Here is a 19,458-nt window from a genome sequence, read left to right as displayed (position 1 = left end):
TATAAATGAAGATCTGTGATTTGAAACCAACTTTATGTAATTTTATAGCTGTGTTCTTAACCACTGTTCTATATTGTTTAGAGAATATGTATTATACTGGTAAGCGTCTACTATGTGTCAGATATTGAGACAGATAAAGGTATAATTTTACTTTAAAAGGGCTAAGTCTAATGAAAAATATATTTATTAGCAATCATAAGTAAGGTAGTCTTAATATGATAGAGAAAAACAAAATGTAAAGAACCATAGAAAAAGAAAATTATGCAGGATACTACAGAGGAAGGGCAGGGAGGCAGGACAATCTAGAAGACAAAAGTTAAAAAATTAGAGTTTCAAGAAGAAAATTGTCATTGGTATTAAATATCAATCAGGTTTCTTGTGAAAGATACACAATGGCTAGAAATATTTTTGTATGTGAGTTAAAGTGTAATACCAGGATGCATTGTAGTTATGAAGTTCTTGAATATTTTTAATGGAGGAGGCAGTTGCACTTTCAGTTTTTATGCATTTAATGAAAATTTAATATTTTTACATAGAAATATTTAAAAATTGTATACTGTACCATAAAATGCAACTGTATTGCAAGAGAAAGACTGATAGTGACCACTTGTTTGACACACAGGAGATCATTTGCTGTCTTTTTAATTCAGTGGCCTGATAGAGCCAGATTGTAGTTCATTGCTGAGTAATTCAGAAGGTAAGGAAAGGTAGACGAGTGTAAGGCTACCTTTTCAAACAGGCCTTTCAAGTTTGGCCCTAAGGGGAAAGTAAATGATGAAGTGGCAGCTAGATACACAAGAGCTGTTAGAGAGACTATTACCTTTAAATTCACTTAGGGAATTGAGAGAAGAATTTTAAGATAAGAGAAACTGAATTATATTTTTATGCTTAATAGAAAGAGGAAGAAGGTTGATTTAAAATAAGAGTGACATAGAGTGATTGTAGGGGTAGGACCCCTGGAATTGAATCCACAGTTCAAGAGAGGGGCTCCCTCTGCCCACTGTAACGAGAGGGGGTGAGGAACAGGTGAAAATTAGAGTAATTCCAATCCAGTCGAGAGAGAAATTGAAGAAATCAAGTAAATTTCTGTTGTTTAGTGACCATTTTTAGTAGATAACAGTGTTGGGTGGTGGTCACAATTTTTAAATTGATTGTATGATATTAGCAAAGCAAAAGTGTTTAAGTGGCAAAGACTGAAAGAAAAATAAGACACTCTGATCATTCTAAATCACAAACTTAAAATTATAGGACTTATTACCCATCTGTTCTTTCAAGCTGTGTTTGATTGGAGTTCACTATCCTGAACACATTCCAGTTTTGAATTAAAATCATAACTCTAAAAGTGACTTAATTTATCATGTGTTTTTCCCACAGAGTGAACTATTTATTTTCACTTCCTCTTTGTAGGATACAGACAGTAGAAAGTTTCTCTTCCAAACCCTGCTCTGTCTTTTGTTTTTCTCTGACCAGGAAGAAAGTATATGCTATTAGAAATTCATTAATATTTTACTAGTTCATGCAAAATGAAGGATCCTGGGTTATATTCATTCACCTATCATCCATTTATTGAGTTACTAAATACTTATCAAGGCATTGGGGAGATGAAGTTTAATGGATAGCAGTAAATATTAATTTAGTGATTACCCACTGCTAGACAGTTTGTTCTAAGCACTTTACATTGTTATCTCATTTACAGGTCCATGAGCTGTAGTATTCCCATTTAACAGATATGGAAACTGAGGCACAAATAAGTTAAGCAACATACCTAAGGTTACATGGCTAGAAAGTGGTAGAGCTGGGATCCAACTGCAGGCAGACTGATGTTAGGGCCCCTTTTTAACTACTGTGCTAAGTCACTTCTCTGCAGTATTGAGTGTTGGTTAAGACACAACCCCTGTCCTGAAGAAACTTTAATCTGACATATAGAGTGAACTGTGATTAGAAATTATATCACACTGAATTTCTTTACTTGAAAGAAATGAGGATGGAGATATTTAATGTCTTAGAACAAAGGGACTTGAAACTTAGGGAATCATTATGACTGACTTGCCCACTGTACTCTGTTTAATAGGCTGATTCAAGACAGTAATCCAGTCCACTGTTCTTTTCACCTCAACATACTGAATTTTGTTTTTTAATGATAAAAAATACCACGTACTGAAAATAAAGTAACTTTTGGATAAAGATCATAAAAACTAAATATATAATCTCTCCACTGAATTTACGTATTAACTTGTATTCTAAAGATTATAATAAAGAAAATCAGTTGAAATGCTGGTTATGCCTTTCCAGACTAATAACACTCTTCTTCTTTTACTTCTTATCAGTCATCTGCCATGTACCAGACCTAGAGGATAGCCAGTTTGTAAGCATTATCTCTTTCACTGACAACTACACTTAAAGATAGATATCGTTGTCTATGTTTAATGGATACAAATACTGAGACTCAAAAGAAGTAATTGGTCCGAAGTCATTTATCCAGTAATTGGTAATATTGGAACTCAAATTCAAATTTCTCTGATTCCAAATCCAATATACTTTACTTATTTTGTGCTAAATTATTTTCCAAGAAGTAGGTTTATTTGCAAAAATGAGGTCGTTCCAGGCCTTAAATAGGAACTTTTTCAGTTTTTTTCCTAGTTTAAATTTTTTATACAGTATTTTGTTTCATCTTATACCCATGTCTCTTTATTTGCTTTAACTTTCTAGCTACAGAAGAAAGAAAACCAGCTGAAGTTCTTACTGTTGAGGGGCAACAGTATGCTGTTGTTGGGTGAGTGACACATTTTTCTTTATTAGTTGAGTCAAGTATTTAAAATATAGGTCTTCTAGTTACAGCTTGATGTAAACTAGAAATTTTAGATTAACAATTGTAAATCTTACAAAGAATTTTAAATAAATTTTATGGATTCCTTTTTATTTTGTAGTATTCTGTATCCATTAGAGACTACACTGGCTAAACAAAAAAGGGGTTGGTTGATTTTTCTCCTACCACAAGCACTTGGAGGTACATCCACGGGTGCTACAGTGGCTCTCTGCTGTAAATGTCTCAAGCTCGTTCTGTCTTTTTTACCTGCAACTTTTCTTGGTGTGCAATGTGCAGCTTATTGAAGTTGTGAGCTCTGGAGTCAAACTGCTTAGGTTTTAATCCCAGCAACTCTGTTACTTTGTGACTTTGGGCAAGTTACTCTGTGTGCCTTAGTTTCCTTCTTTGTAAAACAAAATGTGGGCAATAGTACTGTACTTAGAATTATTGTGAAACAGGTAATTCCTGTAAAACATCTTGCACAGTTCTAGTTCACCTAACAAGAAGTTGATAGTTGTTGGTAGTTATTTCCATTACCATCATTTGTCATTAGGTCTTTTATTCTTTTACCAATAACAGTATTTCAAATTCAAGTTAACTAAGAAAAATATAAATTCCAGTGTTGTTTGTCTAGGACTATATGCCTTTTATTAATAGATACTTAAGATAATATCTTCATATACTTTCATAACAATAGTTTAGGTATTTTCATATATATGATCTTATTTGATCTCTCCAACCACACTATGAACTAGACATTTCAGGTATTATTGTTCCCTTTCTATGGTTAAGAGAATTGGAGCTTAGAAGTTAAGTATTTAATATAAAATTACCCACATGGAGCCAGAATTAGAATCAAAATCTAGCTCCCATTATCTATATCATAATTCTTTGTCACTTTTCTTCTTTGTTTCTTGTCACTAAATGGGTCTTTTCTGAAATAGCCATCCCCTCCTGGAAGAATGAATGATCCTCGCCTTGTAACTCTGTGTGCCTCTATCATGGCTCTTTCTGCAGTGTAGTAGAGTTATTTATTTGTGTATGTATCTCCCTGGTTATTATCTGAATTCCTCAAAGATGGGGATCATTTACCATTTTAATTTTTCTTGGCACCTAATAAGCACTCAATTAGTGTAAATAGAATTTATGCTTTTTCTCAACTTGTATATTCTCCAAAACTCCAAAGTACAACCATTGTAAGCTAAAGCTTCCATTCCTTTCTTTCCTGGAATTCTTTTCCATTTCTAGTAGGATGAAACTGTTTTCAACCTCACTGTAATTTTAGTCCTTTGATCTAATTGTCATTTATTTCCTTAATTACCCATTGCAATTGGTCCTCTGTATCCGCGGGTTCTGCATCCCACTAACCAGCATGTAGAACCCATGGATATAGAGGGAAGACTTTACTATGCCATTTTATATAAAGGACTTGAGCATGCATGGGTTTTGGTATTCCCGGGGTATCCTGGAACCAGTCCCCTGTGGATACTGAGGAAGGACTGTGTCTTGTTACTCTTCCCTTACTTATTGGAAATGGTCCCCTCTAGCTATCTGTCTTTCTTGCTCTTTAAGCTAAGAGACTACTGCCAAAAAGCTGAACTCTCTGGGTAAAGGGGAAGTATTGTATATTCAGCGAGAAGATTACAAACGATAGCAATGGACTCCTGCCCAGTAAAGCAGACTCTAGGATTATGCATGGAGAGTAATGAATGGTCTAACAATTAAGCTGTTATAAAGGCTAGATAGTCTCCTCCTTGAAGCACTGCTCTCTCTCCTTCAGACTTATAAAATATTATTTTACATGGATCACTCATTTCTCAGAATCTCATTGAATTTAGATGTCCTGTAATGAATGGGTGTTTCCCCCTTAATTTCAACCTTATTTAACCTCCCAGTAGTGTCTCTTTTCAGCTTGTGACATATCTTGCTAATGAGCTGATAACTTTCTCATCTTTGGAAAACCTTTTGTGACTTATCAGTAAGCTTCTTAGGCGATACATTGTTCTCAGAAGCCACAATTTCTCTTTTATCTCACTAAGAAAATCTAGACTAGGCCCTTCCTTAATTCAACACCTATGATAACCTGCTACATAATCAGAAACACTGCTTAAACTTTTTTCATTGTTGGCCAAGGATTTTTAAATTGACCAAGGAATGGGATACCTGCCTTACTGAAAAAACTTACTTATTGCAAGTGTCACACAGAGAGTGATGTGCTCATAAGCACAAAATTTAAGGAAGTACTCTTTCTCAGTGTCATGAAAGCGCATGCCCTGCAGTTACACAACCTTGAAACTGAGTGCCTTCTTAATTTTACACCCTCGAGGTTTTCTGTTACCTTACTCTAGTCCCTACTTGCTCTACTTATAGGTAAAACACATCATTGAACAGTTGCCAAGATCAGTATTGATTTTTGTATGTGAAATCAGTTTGATTTTTCTTGTTTTGAGTGCGTACTGGTTCATCTCTCTCTCTTTTTTTGGGGGGGTAGAACTGTATTGCTGTTGATAAGAATTATCCTTGAATATTGCCAGTGTGTGGATAATATCCCATCTGTTACTACTGACATGCTCACTCGTCTGTCAGACTTATTGAAGGTATGTATGATTTCACTTTTATGGAAAAATAGTTGGAAGAAGTAATACATTAGGGTGTGAGTAATCTTCCAACTCTTAAGACATTTCAAGGTTATGGTATCTTTAAGACATTAATTTTGTGACATTTGGCTGTGGTTGATTCACAACATATTATTTGAAGGCCACCTGCTTCCTTCTCACTCAACATTTAGTGATTCCTCATTACACCTATAGAGTTGTTAATGACATTGGAGACAGGAGATGATTTGTTCGTTAGGTGCTGAACATGACTGAGGCCACTTAGGTCAAAAAACCTGGACTGGTTTCAAATGTGCATGGAAGGAATTCACTGAACTTTACAAAATTCATCTCATTAAGGTTAGAGATTTTTCTTTAAATCATTCTTTCAGAACCATTGATGTGAAGTGAAACTGTGGTGATAGTTTTATTCAGCCATTTCATATTAACAGATATATTAAATATGCTAGATAGAGAAAAGGCTTTATTTTTTCAAATACCTAATCTAGCAATTAATTCTATGCCAAAGTTGTCATATTTTAGTCCAGAAAGATTTTGTTACCCTTTTGAAAATAGGACTATCCAATTAAAAAGACTAAAACAACGAGTTTTATGATTGCAAATTCAAGATTAATTTTTGAACAACTGATTTTTAGAATTTCTCAACTTTTTTTCCTACCAGACTGTAAATACTATTATTGGGAAACACCCCCCCTTTTTTTTTTCTGTCATTACATAAACAAATTCTAATTGCTCCTACTAGAAAAATTCATTTGGTCCTTGCATAAGAGGAAAGAGGAATGTATTATTAGAATTAGCACATTGCCACCATATAAAGTATAGTTTTTAATAAATTGTTGGTTTTTTTCTCTTCCTTCCTTTGTTAGTACTTCAATTCAAGAAGTTGCCAGTTAGTTCTTGGAGCTGGTGCACTGCAAGTTGTTGGACTAAAAACAATAACTACAAAAAATTTGGGTATGGATTCTTGCATTTAATTCACATGCTGAGGCATTTCAGTGATGTCACTATACTTAGGTTTTTATTATACATGGTGTTTTTGTGCTTCTAACCAAAGGCTCTAAAAGTAACAGTTCTACTTTACTTTTTTTATGTATTGCCATAATTGAAAAATAACTTCTGGAGAAATGTTACAAGGAATTTTTAGTCTAATAAATGTAAGTTACTAGAAGTTACACTACTGTTAAAAAAATGTTAAAATATAATATGTATTAAGTACATAAGTGTGTATGGGGTGAAAGGTATCAATGTCATGAGAATCAGTTGTCCCCTTAGCTTCCTCATGCCATTCTACCCACAGCTTGAGTCCACTAGGAAAATTAGCATAATTCATTACATCATTCAGTACCAAATGATTGTCTTAAACAAAACGAAATATGTTGCTTTCTGTCACTGTGTTCTCCATTTATGTAATAAACTTGGGTCTGTAGAAAATTGATTTTTTACATAATTTGATGGGTAATTGAAGTCAGCTAATACCTTTTTTTCCTCCATGATATGTCCATCTCCTGGATCTTCAGCTCTTTCTTCACGCTGTTTGCAGTTAATTGTGCACTACATTCCTGTGATCCGGGCTCATTTTGAAGCTCGACTGCAACCTAAGCAATACAGTATGCTTAGGCATTTTGATCATATCACTAAGGTATCTTTTCATGTATTTTCTCCTGGAGTTTCATAAATTTAACTCCTTAATTGTTAAGTATTTTAGATGTATCCCAGGTCTTTAATGTACAATGTTATTTCTCATTATAGGACTACCATGACCACATAGCTGAAATATCAGCTAAGCTTGTAGCGATAATGGATAGCTTATTTGACAAGCTGTTATCTAAGGTAATGATTTATGGAAATTATTAAGCTTTGCTTAAAGGCGTTGTGACTTTTCACAGTTAGTTCTAACAAGTCAAAATTCTTCAGGATTTAGGGAAAAACTTGAATGTTCAGATCACCCAAATAGTTGATCTTCATTTCCTAAGGGATTTGAGGATAGGGATGAGGGAAGATGATTCCCCTCATGATGAGAGAGACCCTTTATAGAAGTAATTTTATATTAGCTGTATTGAAAATTATGTATTTTACTCAAAACATATTTTAGTTTGAAAGCCTTCCAGAGATAGAATTAAGAAAATAAAGATCAAAATAGGGAAAAAATTAAATTATTTGTGATGAAGTGTGTTACTTTATTTTTTAGGCTAAAAAGCAGAGCCTGAAGTGCTGGGTTATTTCCATCATAGATATTCAGTTTCAGTATTTGTTTCTTATTTACTTCCCATTCTAAATAGGTCATTAAAAGTAGCACTGTTTTCTAAAGAATTCTTAATTACACGGGGAAAGTATCTTCAGAAAAATGTCAGTTAATCAGGCCTAGTCACTTTTGACGTATCTCTCACTCTTTACTTTCCCTAATTATTCTGTACATGTTTTAGAGAAAAAGCAAAAATCTCATAACTTGAGAGTTTGAAGCTTTGTTTAGTTTATACTTTTGCCCCAGAGCATTTTTAGAGTAATCTCATAAAGCAAGGCACTTTGATATGCTTTTCCTTCTACTTGGATCCTTCAAATTCTGAGATGGCAAGAGCAGCAGACACATAAAAATTATAAAAAGACAAGATAAAGTGGTGCCCATTAACACACAAATGTTTGAAGTTGACAGTGAGAAAGGAGTGATTGGAAAATAAGACTGTGTCTGTTTAATGTTTAGTTCTCAAACATTTTGGTCATAGGACCTCCTTTACATTCTTAAAAATAATTGAGGACCCCTAAATAGCTTTTGTTTATGCAGATGTAGCTATCAGTGAGTACCATATTAGAAACTAAAACTAAAAAGATTTAAAACTCATCTAGAAAAATGGTACTGATGAACCTATTTGCAGGGCAATAATAGAGACACAGATGTAGAGAACGGATTTGACACAATGGGGAAAGGAGAGGGTGGGATGAATTGAGAGTAACGTTGAAATATATACATTACCATCTGTGAACTAGATAGCTGGTAGGAAGTTGCGATATAGCTCAGGGAGCTCAGCTTGGTGCTCTGTGACAACCTGGGAAGGGTGGGATAGGGGTTTCGGGGGGAAGCTCAGGAGGAAGGGGATATATGTATGTAGTTGGCTGATTCATGTTGTTATATGGCAGAAATCAGCACAACATTGTGGAGAAATTATCCTCCAATTTAAAATAAAAATTTTTTTTAAAAAGAATACATAAACACACTCAACTAGACTTCAGAATTACGTCACACGTCATCTAAAAATTTCCAATATTCAATCATGAGAGTCTGAAAGTGAATTATATTAATCTTACTATTACTATGAACATGGTTTTTGTCTCACATATTCCCTGAAAGAGCTTCTGACTCCCAGGAATCTCCAGACTGCACTTTGAGTAACTCCGGCATAGTTAGTAGATAACATATATGCTTTATGCTTCTCCTTTAAGAAACTTAAGGAATTTACAGTTGTGTGCAGACATACCTATATTATGCCCTCTAAATTACTAGTTTTGTGTAGAGAAAAATTGTTTAGAAATTCTCTATCTTCTTCATGGTTGTGAAATGCAAGCTAAATTCAAAAGCAGTTCCATTCCACCAGTTTCCTTTTTGATATATGACATTCTTCTGTGTGCCAAAAGTCAATGAATAATGCATGTAACTACCCTAAGAAGTTTACCATCTAATACAGCAGAGGACTTGACACCTAACAATGTAGACTAAAGTGAAAGTGTTAGTCATTCAGTTGAGTCCAACTCTTTGAGACCCCATGAACTGCAGCCTGCCAGGCTCTTCTGTCCATGGAATTCTACAGGCAAGAATACTGGAGTGGGTTGCCATTTCCTACTTCAGGGGATCTTCCTGACCTAGGGATAGAACCCAGATCTCCTGCATTGCAGGAAGGTTCTTACCATCTGAGCCACCAGGGTGATAATGTAGAGTGAGGTAAATGTTAAATAGTGAGACTAATAATGAGCTGGGGAATAGAATGAAGCAAATCCCCAAAAATGCTGGTACTCTTAAAACCTTTTCTTTATTCTATCAGGTCATCCAGAGTTTTTGAACAAGAATTGGGACTATGGCTAGACTTTTTCCTGTAACAGTTTATTGCATTATTTTTGGTAAAGAAAAATAAAAAAATAATGTAATGGAGTTCCCATATATTTATCACGTGTATTTAACCATCATTAACATTTTTCTTTTTTTGTTGAAATATTTTGTGGTTAATTTGAGGCCCTGTAACATTTCATCCCTAAGTACTTAAGAATATATATTTCTAAAAACTTAGGGAAGGATACTTTTTCATATAATCACATGACTATATCAAACCAGCAAAATTAACAATAATTCCTTATTATCATCTAATACTTATTCCTATTTGAAACTTATCAATTGTCCTAAGATGTCATTTTATAATAATTTGTTTGAACAAAGGCTTTTACATGATCTACATATTGCATTTGGTTATTATTATGCCTCTTTGGGAGAAGGCAATGGCACCCCACTCCAGTACTCTTGCCTGGAAAATCCCATGGACAGAGGAGCCTGGTAGGCTGCAGTCCATGGGGTTGCTAAAAGTCGGACATGACTGAGCGACTTCACTTTCACTTTTCACTTTCATGCATTGGAGAAGGAAATGGCAACCCACTCCAGTGTTCTTGCCTGGAGAACCCCAGGCACAGGGGAGCTTGGTGGGCTGCCGTCTCTGGGGTCACACAGAGTTGGACACGACTGAAGTAACTTAGCAGCAGCAGCATTATGCCTCTTAAGTCTTTTATAAATTTCAAACACCTCCCTCCCCATTTTTTATGTCGTTTTTAATGTCAAGAATGTGCCTAGACATTTGCAGCTTTGTGTTTTCTTTACTACCATCCCCACTGATGACTTTACCTTGTTACCCCGACATACATTTTCCCTGTATGGTGCTGTCATGCCCAACTGTTTGCAACCCCATGACTCAAGTCTGCCAGGCTCCTCTGTCCCCAGGGATTCTCCAGGCAAAAATACTGGAGTGGGTTGCCATGCCCTCCTCAAGTCTCTCAGTCATGCCCAGCTCTTTGTGACCCCATGGACTATACAATCCATGAAGTGCTCTAGGCCAGAATACAGGAGTGAGTAGCCTTTCTCTTCTGCAAGGGGATCTTCCCAACCCAGGGATCAAGCCCAGGTCTCCCACAGTGCAGGCAAATTCTTTACCAGCTGAGCCACAAGGGAAGCCCTGTATTATCAAGTCTGTATACCACTCCCTGCTCTACTTGCTTCCATGGGTTGTCCAGGAGTTTGATCCAGTTTTTAATTCATACCAAAATAGCAGAGTGTTTGATTTGGGTTAGTCTCTCAATTTTTAGCTTTTCATTTTTTTACCTGGAATTTTAATTTGGGGAAAGAGGAATAGCATAGTAATAAAATATAGGTTGATTCTAAGAAGCTAATAAGTAAGGGCACGTTTCCTTGAGCAGAATAAAGCATTAACATCTAATGATACTACTGGCTAGACTAATGTCCCAGCCACCATTAATTCATGTTGAGTTAAATTGTGTTAGGTTAACAGAGATACACAAAAGTGAAGAAACCTTTTATCTTGTCCTCAAATAGTAAAATATCTAGTACGATAATTAGTAACTATTACAGGAGGTAGATTATATAAAGTATCATAATAAAGTAAAGAAATGATTCAGTGCTGTTGAAGTTTTTAATGTTTTGAAAGACATGGTTGTCAGCTGGGGAAGTAGGTCTGGGAAAGTTTTATGGATGGGGATGCATATCAATTTTGCTTTTCACAATTAGAGTGGGCTTCCCTGGTGGCTTGATGGTAAAGAATCCACTTGCTGATGCAGGAGACACAGGTTCAGTCCCTGGGTTGGGAAGATCCCCTGGAGAAGGAGACGGCAACCCATTGCAGTATTCTTGCCTGGGAAATCCCATGGATAGAGGGGCCTGGCAGGCTACATACGGTTGCAAAAGAGTCGGACATGACTTAGCAACTAAGCTGCAACAATTAGAGCAGATTAAGTTGAGGCAAAGAGATACACTGAGGTAACAGTGTGAGTAGACATATTGATTGGAATCATAAGAAGGAAGTTTTGTGTCAGGTTTGGGCTTCCTTGGTGGCGCAGAAATTAAAGCATCTGCCTGCAATGTGGGAGACCTGGGTTTGATCCCTGGGTCGGGAAGATCTCCTGGAGAAGGAAATGGCAACGCACTCCAGTATTCTTGCCTGGAGAATCCCACGGACAGAGGAGCTTGGTGGGCTACAGTCCACGGGTCGCAAAGAGTCGGACACAACTGAGCGACTTCACTTTCACTTTGGAGTTAGGTAGACCTAAGTTCAAATTCCATGTTTGTCACACATGAGCCATTGAAGAACCTTCGGCAAATTCTTAACTTATTTAAGCCTCAGTTTCTATCTCTAAATGGGGATAATAATAAAAATCTCATAAAGATGTAGTGAGGATTTATGAGATAATATATGTGGAGCACTTTTCTTTTATCATATCTTTGTATCTGACTAGAGACAGTTCCAGTAAACATTGATTGCTAATGCTTTTGCTGTTGTTTTTAATAACAAAAGTAAGTAATTCCATAGAGCTAATGTATTAGGGTGGGTAAGCCCAAGAGTAGAATGGGAGATATGTTGGAAAGATAGAAGAGGGCTTTGACTCCAGTGGAAAGCTAAGCAGTTTAAGTCAGGTTGATGGAGGTATAATTTACATTGAGTAAAATTCACCCTAAGTATATAGTTTGATGAATTTTAACCTGAATGGGGTAGTAGAATGACCACAATCAAGATACAGAACAATTCCATCACTGCTAAACATCCTCTAGGGTATTTTCGAAGTTAATCCTTTCCCAATACCCCAAAACTATGACAACTACTGATCTAATTTTCTTCTATTTAGTTTTGTCTTTTCCAGTATGTCTTATAAATGGAATTATACAGAATTAACATCTTGTCCCAGGTTCCTTTCATTTAGCATAATGCTTTTGAAATTCATGGATGTTACAACATGTGTTAATATCTTGTTCATTTTCATTATAAAGTGGTATTGATTGAAGTACTACTATTTGTTTATCCATTCATCAATTGATAGATGTTTGGATTTTCTCCAGTTTCTGGCTGTTATGAATAATATACATTCATGGACACATCTTTGTGTGGGCATGTGTTTTCTTTTGTGTAAATACTTTGAATATATTGATGGTGGCATAGAAATGTAAAACTTTATGGTAACTTTATTAAAAAAACTGCCATATGATTTTCCAAAGTGACTGTACAATTTCGTGATGTATAAGACCTCTGGAAACTCTTTTATCTTCACCAGCTCTTTCTGTTGTCTCTATTTTTTAACGTTAGTCTTCTGGTGGGTCTGCATTGAGTGATATCTCATTGTGGTTTTAATTTCTATAATGACTAATACATTGAGTATCTTTTCGTGTGTTAGTTTGTCATCTGTACTTTGTCTGTGGCAGTTTTTTGGTTGTCACAGTTTCGTGTGGGATGGTACTGGTAATTAGTGAGTAGAGACTAAGGATGCTGCTGAATATCCTACAATACACAGTACAGCCCCCACAACAAAAAATTATCTAGCTCAAAATGTCAGTAGTGTAGAGGTTTAGAAATTCTGACCTAGAGTACTAACTAATGTGTAAAATAATTTGAAAGTATAATTGGTGAGACTTAGTCACTGGTTCAATACAAGGAAACAAAGAAAAGAAGGAGTTAAAAACTTTTAAGTTGGAGATTTCAAGTCTGTGTGACCAGGAGGATGGTAATACTGGTAATAGTAATTGAAACAGGTAAGAGAACAGGTTTGGGAAAGCTCATGGTAAGCTCAAATGTGGATTGGAGCATGTAATGAATGTTATAAAGGGGAGCATGTAATAAAGTGGTTCATAACTAGAGATATATTAGAAGTCATGGGATTGAACAACATTGAGAAAAGTGAGGAAGATAAGAGAGGATTAATATTAAAGTTGCTTTGCACTTAGGAGACAGGAGATAGAAGAGGGGGAAGGTTAGGAGGAAAGGAATTGGGAGAGTGTTGTACTGCACCAGGATAGCGTTTCCAGTGTGAGGTTGTGTGAAATACTGCAGAGAAACAAGGAAGGGGAACTAAAAAAGTTATTAACTTTGGAAATTAGGACCTCTTTAGTAATTTTTTTCCAAGAGAGAAATTTCAGAAGAGGGAAGATTGTTTGAATGGTGGCAAGAACCAAATTTTAAAGATTGAGAATAAAGAAGTACAGTATCAAGTTTAAATGATTGAAGCCATGTATGGTAAAAAGTCATACAGAAAGAATACTATTTTGAGGGAAAGCAGTGATGAAGGAAAGTTTTGAGGGGTATACTAGTTTACTAGGGCTGCCATAACATTCCCTCAGAGTAAGGGGCTTAGAACACAGAAGTACATTGTCTTATAGTTTTTGGAGGATAGAAATCCCAAATCAAAGTGTCCCCAGACCATGCTTCCTCTGAAGGCTCTAACAGAGTAAACTCCCTTGCCTCTTTCTAGCTTCAGGTGCTTCTGTCAGTTGTTGGCATTCCTTGACTTGGAGATGCATCACTTCAGTCCCTGCCTCTGTCTTCACATGACCATCTTCCCTCTGTGTGTTTCTGTGTCTAAATTTCCCTCTCCTTTCTTTTATAAAAATACCAGTCAGTGGATTTAGGGCCCACTCCAATCCAGTATGACCTTAGGAGGCTCCAAGTGGACATGAATCTCGGGGGGATATTATTCAACCCAGGACATGGGGGTAATTAAGATAAGGGGATTTTGCCATTGTGAGATTATTTCATACCCACTAGGATGGGTAAAATAAGGACAGCAACAAGTATTGGAGAGAATATGGAGAAAATGGAACCCTCATACATTGCTAGGTGAAATTGTAAAGTGGTACAGCCGCTTTGGAAAACATTTTGCATTTCCTCAAAAGGTTGAACATGGAGTTATCATATGACCCCGTAATTCTACTTCAAGAGAATTGATAACATCTGCCTACACAGAAATCTGTACATGAATGTTCAAGGCATTATTATTCATAATAGCCGAAAAGTAGAAATGACCCAAATGTCTATTAATTGATGACTGGATTAACCATGGTTTATTCATGCAGTGGAATATTGTATAGCTGTAAAAAGGATGATGTCCTGGATGCAACATGGATGAATCTTTGAAAGCATGCCAAGTGAAGGAAGCCAGTCACAAAAGCGATGTGCTCTATGATTCCATTAGTGACTAGTGTTGCCAGGAACTGAGGAGAGCAGGGAATGGGGAGTGCCTGCTAATGGAGATGGGGTTTCTTTTTGGGTTGATGGAAGTGTTTGTAAATTAGTGGTGATGGTTGTATAGCTATGAGTTTACTAAAAAACAGTTAATTGTGTACTTTAAAGGGGTGAATTTTATGGTATACAAATTATATCTTAGAACTGTTAGTAAAAAAAGAAAAGGGGATATTTGATATACTGTAGGCTGAAGAGAGAAATCGTTGAGTCGTCACAGTGTTGCTTGGTCCAGTCACATGATGACTTCTACATGGTTCTACTACCGCAGTATATTGGAACTCATCATTTTAATAAACTATATGAGATTAATACATCTAAAATGTAGTTATTTGGCCCAAATTTGACTTATAAATGCAAATGATGTATAATTTAAGCTGTGAACTCTATAATATGGGCCAAAAGGTGATTATCTAAATCATACCAGTGTACTGTTCCAGATGTAAGAATAATAAATGAATTTACCTAATTAAAAAATTTTAGTATAGATACTTGAAAATTAGGGTAAATATGATTACAGTATTGGCCCACCTACAAAAGAAAAAGAACATTTTAGTTCTACCAGTTTTATTGATTTCAGATATGATCAGTTTGAACACATTCTAAAAATCATGTTTAAAAAACAAACTGTTAATTTGAAGGGCCTACTTTAATGATTCATTATTCTATATTGAGCCAGAATAGTAGCTCACATTTTTGAGTACTTCCTTTATATCACACAGTTTTGAGTTCTTGTGAACCATCTTTTAAAATCCTCAGAACAAGCCCTTTGACATATAGAGAAATAATCTCACCTAATACAGAGAAGTAACTCACCCAATCTCACATAGCTAAGAATTTTAAGAGTTGGAATTTGGACCCAAGCAGTCTGTCTTTTGGAGAAGGCGATGGCACCCCACTCCAGTACTCTTGCCTGGAAAACCCCATGGACGGAGGAGCCTGGTAGGCTGCAGTCCATGGGGTCGAAAAGAGTCAGACACGACTGAGCGACTTCACTTTCACTTTTCACTTTCATGCATTGGAGAAGGAAATGGCAACCCACTCCAGTGTTCTTGCCTGGAGAATCCCAGGGATGGGGGAGCCTGATGACCTGCCGTCTGTGGAGTCGCACAGAGTCAGACACGACTGAAGTGACTTAGCAGCAGCAGCAGCAGTCCATCTTTAGGGCTTCCCAGGTTGCACCATGGTAAAGAATCTGCCTACCAGTGCAGGAGACGCAAGAGATGCAGTTCCATCTCTGAGTCAAGATCCTCTGGAGTAAAGAATGGTAACCCACTCCAGTATTCTGGCCTGGAATATTCCATGGACAAAGGAGCCTGGTGGGCTACATTCCATGGGGTCACAAAGAGTCAGACCATGACTGAGCAACACATCACATGCCCCTCTTATGAAGGGAAGCAGTCTGTGTTCTTAGCCACTAAATTATTCTGGCTGTCTCAAAGTAGATTAGAATTTTCGATGAAAAATTTTTGAGATTTGCATGAGTAGCACAGAATATAGTTGAAGTGTAAGCTTCAACTATATCAGAGTTAGATGTGTAAGGGCAGAAAATAATATGTTTTAGGAAACAGTGGGGATAGTACACATTACAGAGGACATGAATATAATTCTCATTATTTTTCCCTGCCAGTATGAAGTGAAAGCTCCCGTTCCTTCTGCCTGTTTCAGGAATATTTGTAAGCAAATGGCAAAAATGCATGAAGCTATATTTGATCTCCTTCCTGAAGAACAAACGCAAGTGAGTAGTAATTCCTAAAACTATTATATATATCATAATATGCATGCAGAATTGAAGTGTTTTTATGTACTGTTGGCACATGTAAGCTTAGTTCATGTTCCAATATGATCATTATTATGTTTTTCCAGTTGTTCTATTGACTTGTGGAACATGGATAGAAATTTCTGATTTCAAAGCCCTCCTTGCCCTGACAGGCTAGTGCAGTGGTAGCTTTGCTCTGTGCTCAGCCATTCTAAAAAGCACATTTTTATTTGTCCATTGGGTCATCAGAAGTCCCAGATTCTACCAACATTATTTATTACATTATTAGTTTGAAAATCAGGGTTAGCATTTAATCAGTGAATAGTAGAATGTTACACATTGATTATAATCCAAATTGGATAGGGAAGGAATTACTGTTTGACTTAATAACTCAAATCAGTATACCTTAATGTTTGTTAGGTCAGCATAAATGATGTGTAGTAGGCACAAATAAGGAAAAATAGCAAAATGGGTAGACTTTAGCATCTCTTGCCTATGAAGTATCCACCCTCTGCCTCTACTGTTTTCCCTATACTATCATCCGTGTTCTCTTCACTTTTCTACTACATTCCTACCCCTGACTTCCCTCAATTCCATTTCCTAGGAGTACTTTAAAGGTTCCAGTACTTCTTTTTTTCAGTCTTCTTTATCCACCTTAGTTTGTTCCCTTTATACCAGGTGATCAATCAAGCTTAGTTGTATTTAGGGTCGGGAAGATCCCCTGCAGGAGGGCGTGGCAACCCACTCCGGTGTTCTTGCCTGGAGAGTCCAATGGACAGAGGAGCCTGGCGGACTACAGTCCATAGGCTTGCAAAGAGTCGGACACGACTGAAGCGACTTAACACACACACAGTGTTATAATTAGTACAAGCCTAGTTGTTATATGACTAATGATCTTAGCTTTCACTGAAATTTTTGCTCTTCAGACAAATTTCTTATTTCAGTTTGTCTCTAATTGGTTGAGTGCATGGCATTGGTGTTTGGGGGCAAAGTATAGGTTTTGTAGTGTCTCTTCCCTGCTTTTGCTTATGCTGGTCTCCTTTTCCACACCACCTTGAACTTCCATCTTATACTAGCTATTACCATCTTCTCATGTTTTCCTAGGTTTTTATTAATCATACTAACTTTATGAATAAATATCATCCACCATCTTTTGGGCTCACTGAGGACTTAGGAGGAGCTTTGAGATACAGAGCACCCACTAGGGTCTTTTTTCCTTTCTCAGTCTTCCTAGCCAAACCATCATTTTCATTCCACATGCAAGATCCCCCACCTCTGACATTCTGACTTTCTGAATTTGCCCTCTGAGTTCTAATTCTGGAGCAAGACTTAGCCAGGTCAGTGAGCTGAATACACAGGTATTTCATGTATTTTTATCTGCATCTTCATTTAAAGTGAACTCTTTTCAAATCTGGGCACAAAGTATAGGTTTTATGTCATTATTGTCATTTTAGTACCAGTGATTCCATAAAACTTTTCCATAGATGACTTTATATATTTTTGTCATGGAAAATATATCTCACAAAATTATTTCCATAGATTAATTTTATGTAATTTCAGGTTAGGCATTTCCCAAAGAAGTACTGGGCCATTGCATTAAAAATCTGCATATGGAGCGATAAAATACTTCCAAGTAATTTAGAAGGGTAACAGTAGCCTTCCTTTTATCATTGTGACTTTTTTCTCTATCAGGTTCCTAGTTAATGTAGAATTCTCCATCTTTTCTCTATTCTTTTTACCTGTATGGTTCATCCCATTTACATATTCCAGAAGACTTTTAAGGGGCAGAAAGACAGTAGTAAATCATGTCACTAAAAGGAGTACTGCTGTGAAGGGCAAAAAGAGCTTTTACCCAACTAAGGAGAAAAACTGTACTGAAATAGCAATTTCATACTTTCAGAGGAGCATTTTAAAAGTATATGCCAAAGCAAAAAAATTTTCTCCAAATAATATTAATTACTTATGTCTTCTATGTCAGTAGAGCTTTAAGAAACTTAGTTTTGTTTCTTTTCCAGATGTTATTTTTAAGAATTAATGCAAGTTACAAACTCCACTTGAAAAAGCAGTTATCTCACTTAAATGTGATAAATGATGGAGGACCTCAAAATGGGTATGTTTTCAACATATTTTTACCACATACTACCATATAGAGTTGTTTGATTAGTTTTTATTCATTACGCTGTCCTTTACCACTGTAATCTTGCCAGGGCCCCACAGTTGTAAAATCAGCAATCTTTTGCCTTTTTTTTTCCTCTGTGGGGGTGCTGTATCTCTATATCTATCTGTCTGTTTATGTTAAAGTGTTTTATAAATGCTCAGTTAGTTAACTGATCTTACATGTCTCCTTTGAGGCAGTGTGCGTTAGTAGCACCTCCTTAGGTTGGTCACCCAGTAGTCTTCAGCTGTCCAGACAGGACTCAAAGTCCTACTTTGTACCTGTATGACCATGAGAAAGTCACTTAAACTTTGCCTTATGTATAAAATGAGAGTGATAAAATCTCTTCAATTCCTCCACAGAGTTACAAAAAATAATGTGCATATATTTTCTTGTAAGCCATTGAACAAATTTTATGTATTATTGGTGAAATAATATGACATATAAAACATAAGATTTAGAATCAGAAAACTTGGGTTAAGTTTGGCCACTTATTAGCTCTATTACTGAGCAAGTCACTTAATCTTGCCGAGCCTTAATATTTCTTATATTGGGAATGATAAAAAGTTCTGTAACAGAATTTTTGTTAAGAGCAATGTAGGTTAGGATATGAATTTAAAGATTATATAAAATGCAAGGCACTGATCATATAAGTTACACCTTAGTATGATTTCTGTACTCTGTTACCTGTTCATGGATTTTTAGGAATGGAATATTTTTTTTTCCCCATTAAAGACATTTCAGGCTTAAATTTCAAACTTACAGGGTCAAATGTAAAAACCATATTTTGGAATCAGAAGTTGGCTTTGCCCTTAAAAAAAAAAGAGAAGTATGTTTGACCTTGAACACGGTAGGGA

The 19,458-nt window shown here is 36.2% G+C and overlaps 1 protein-coding gene across 5 annotated transcripts in view; it reads left to right on the top strand.

Annotated features, from left to right (window-relative positions):
• Window positions 1–19,458, top strand: part of VPS54 (VPS54 subunit of GARP complex) — a 101,764-nt gene that overhangs the window by 75,161 nt on the left and 7,145 nt on the right. For 4 of the 5 annotated variants that reach the window (XM_006064792.4, XM_025262327.3, XM_006064793.4 and 1 more), the window contains 7 exons: window positions 2,710–2,773; window positions 5,298–5,403; window positions 6,288–6,375; window positions 6,939–7,060; window positions 7,171–7,251; window positions 16,318–16,425; window positions 18,462–18,556. In XM_006064792.4, the coding sequence (XP_006064854.2) occupies window positions 2,710–2,773; window positions 5,298–5,403; window positions 6,288–6,375; window positions 6,939–7,060; window positions 7,171–7,251; window positions 16,318–16,425; window positions 18,462–18,556 (664 nt within the window). Of the gene's footprint in view, window positions 1–2,709; window positions 2,774–5,297; window positions 5,404–5,659; window positions 5,761–6,287; window positions 6,376–6,938; window positions 7,061–7,170; window positions 7,252–16,317; window positions 16,426–18,461; window positions 18,557–19,458 lie in introns of those variants that run through there. The other variant, XR_003102501.3, reaches the window with a different exon arrangement.

The sequence above is a fragment of the Bubalus bubalis genome, chromosome 12, assembly GCF_019923935.1.
Source record: "Bubalus bubalis isolate 160015118507 breed Murrah chromosome 12, NDDB_SH_1, whole genome shotgun sequence".
In the NCBI taxonomy this organism is placed as follows: domain Eukaryota; kingdom Metazoa; phylum Chordata; class Mammalia; order Artiodactyla; family Bovidae; genus Bubalus; species Bubalus bubalis.
Note: the sequence above shows the minus strand (reverse complement) of the source record. Positions and strands in the feature narration are given on the sequence as shown.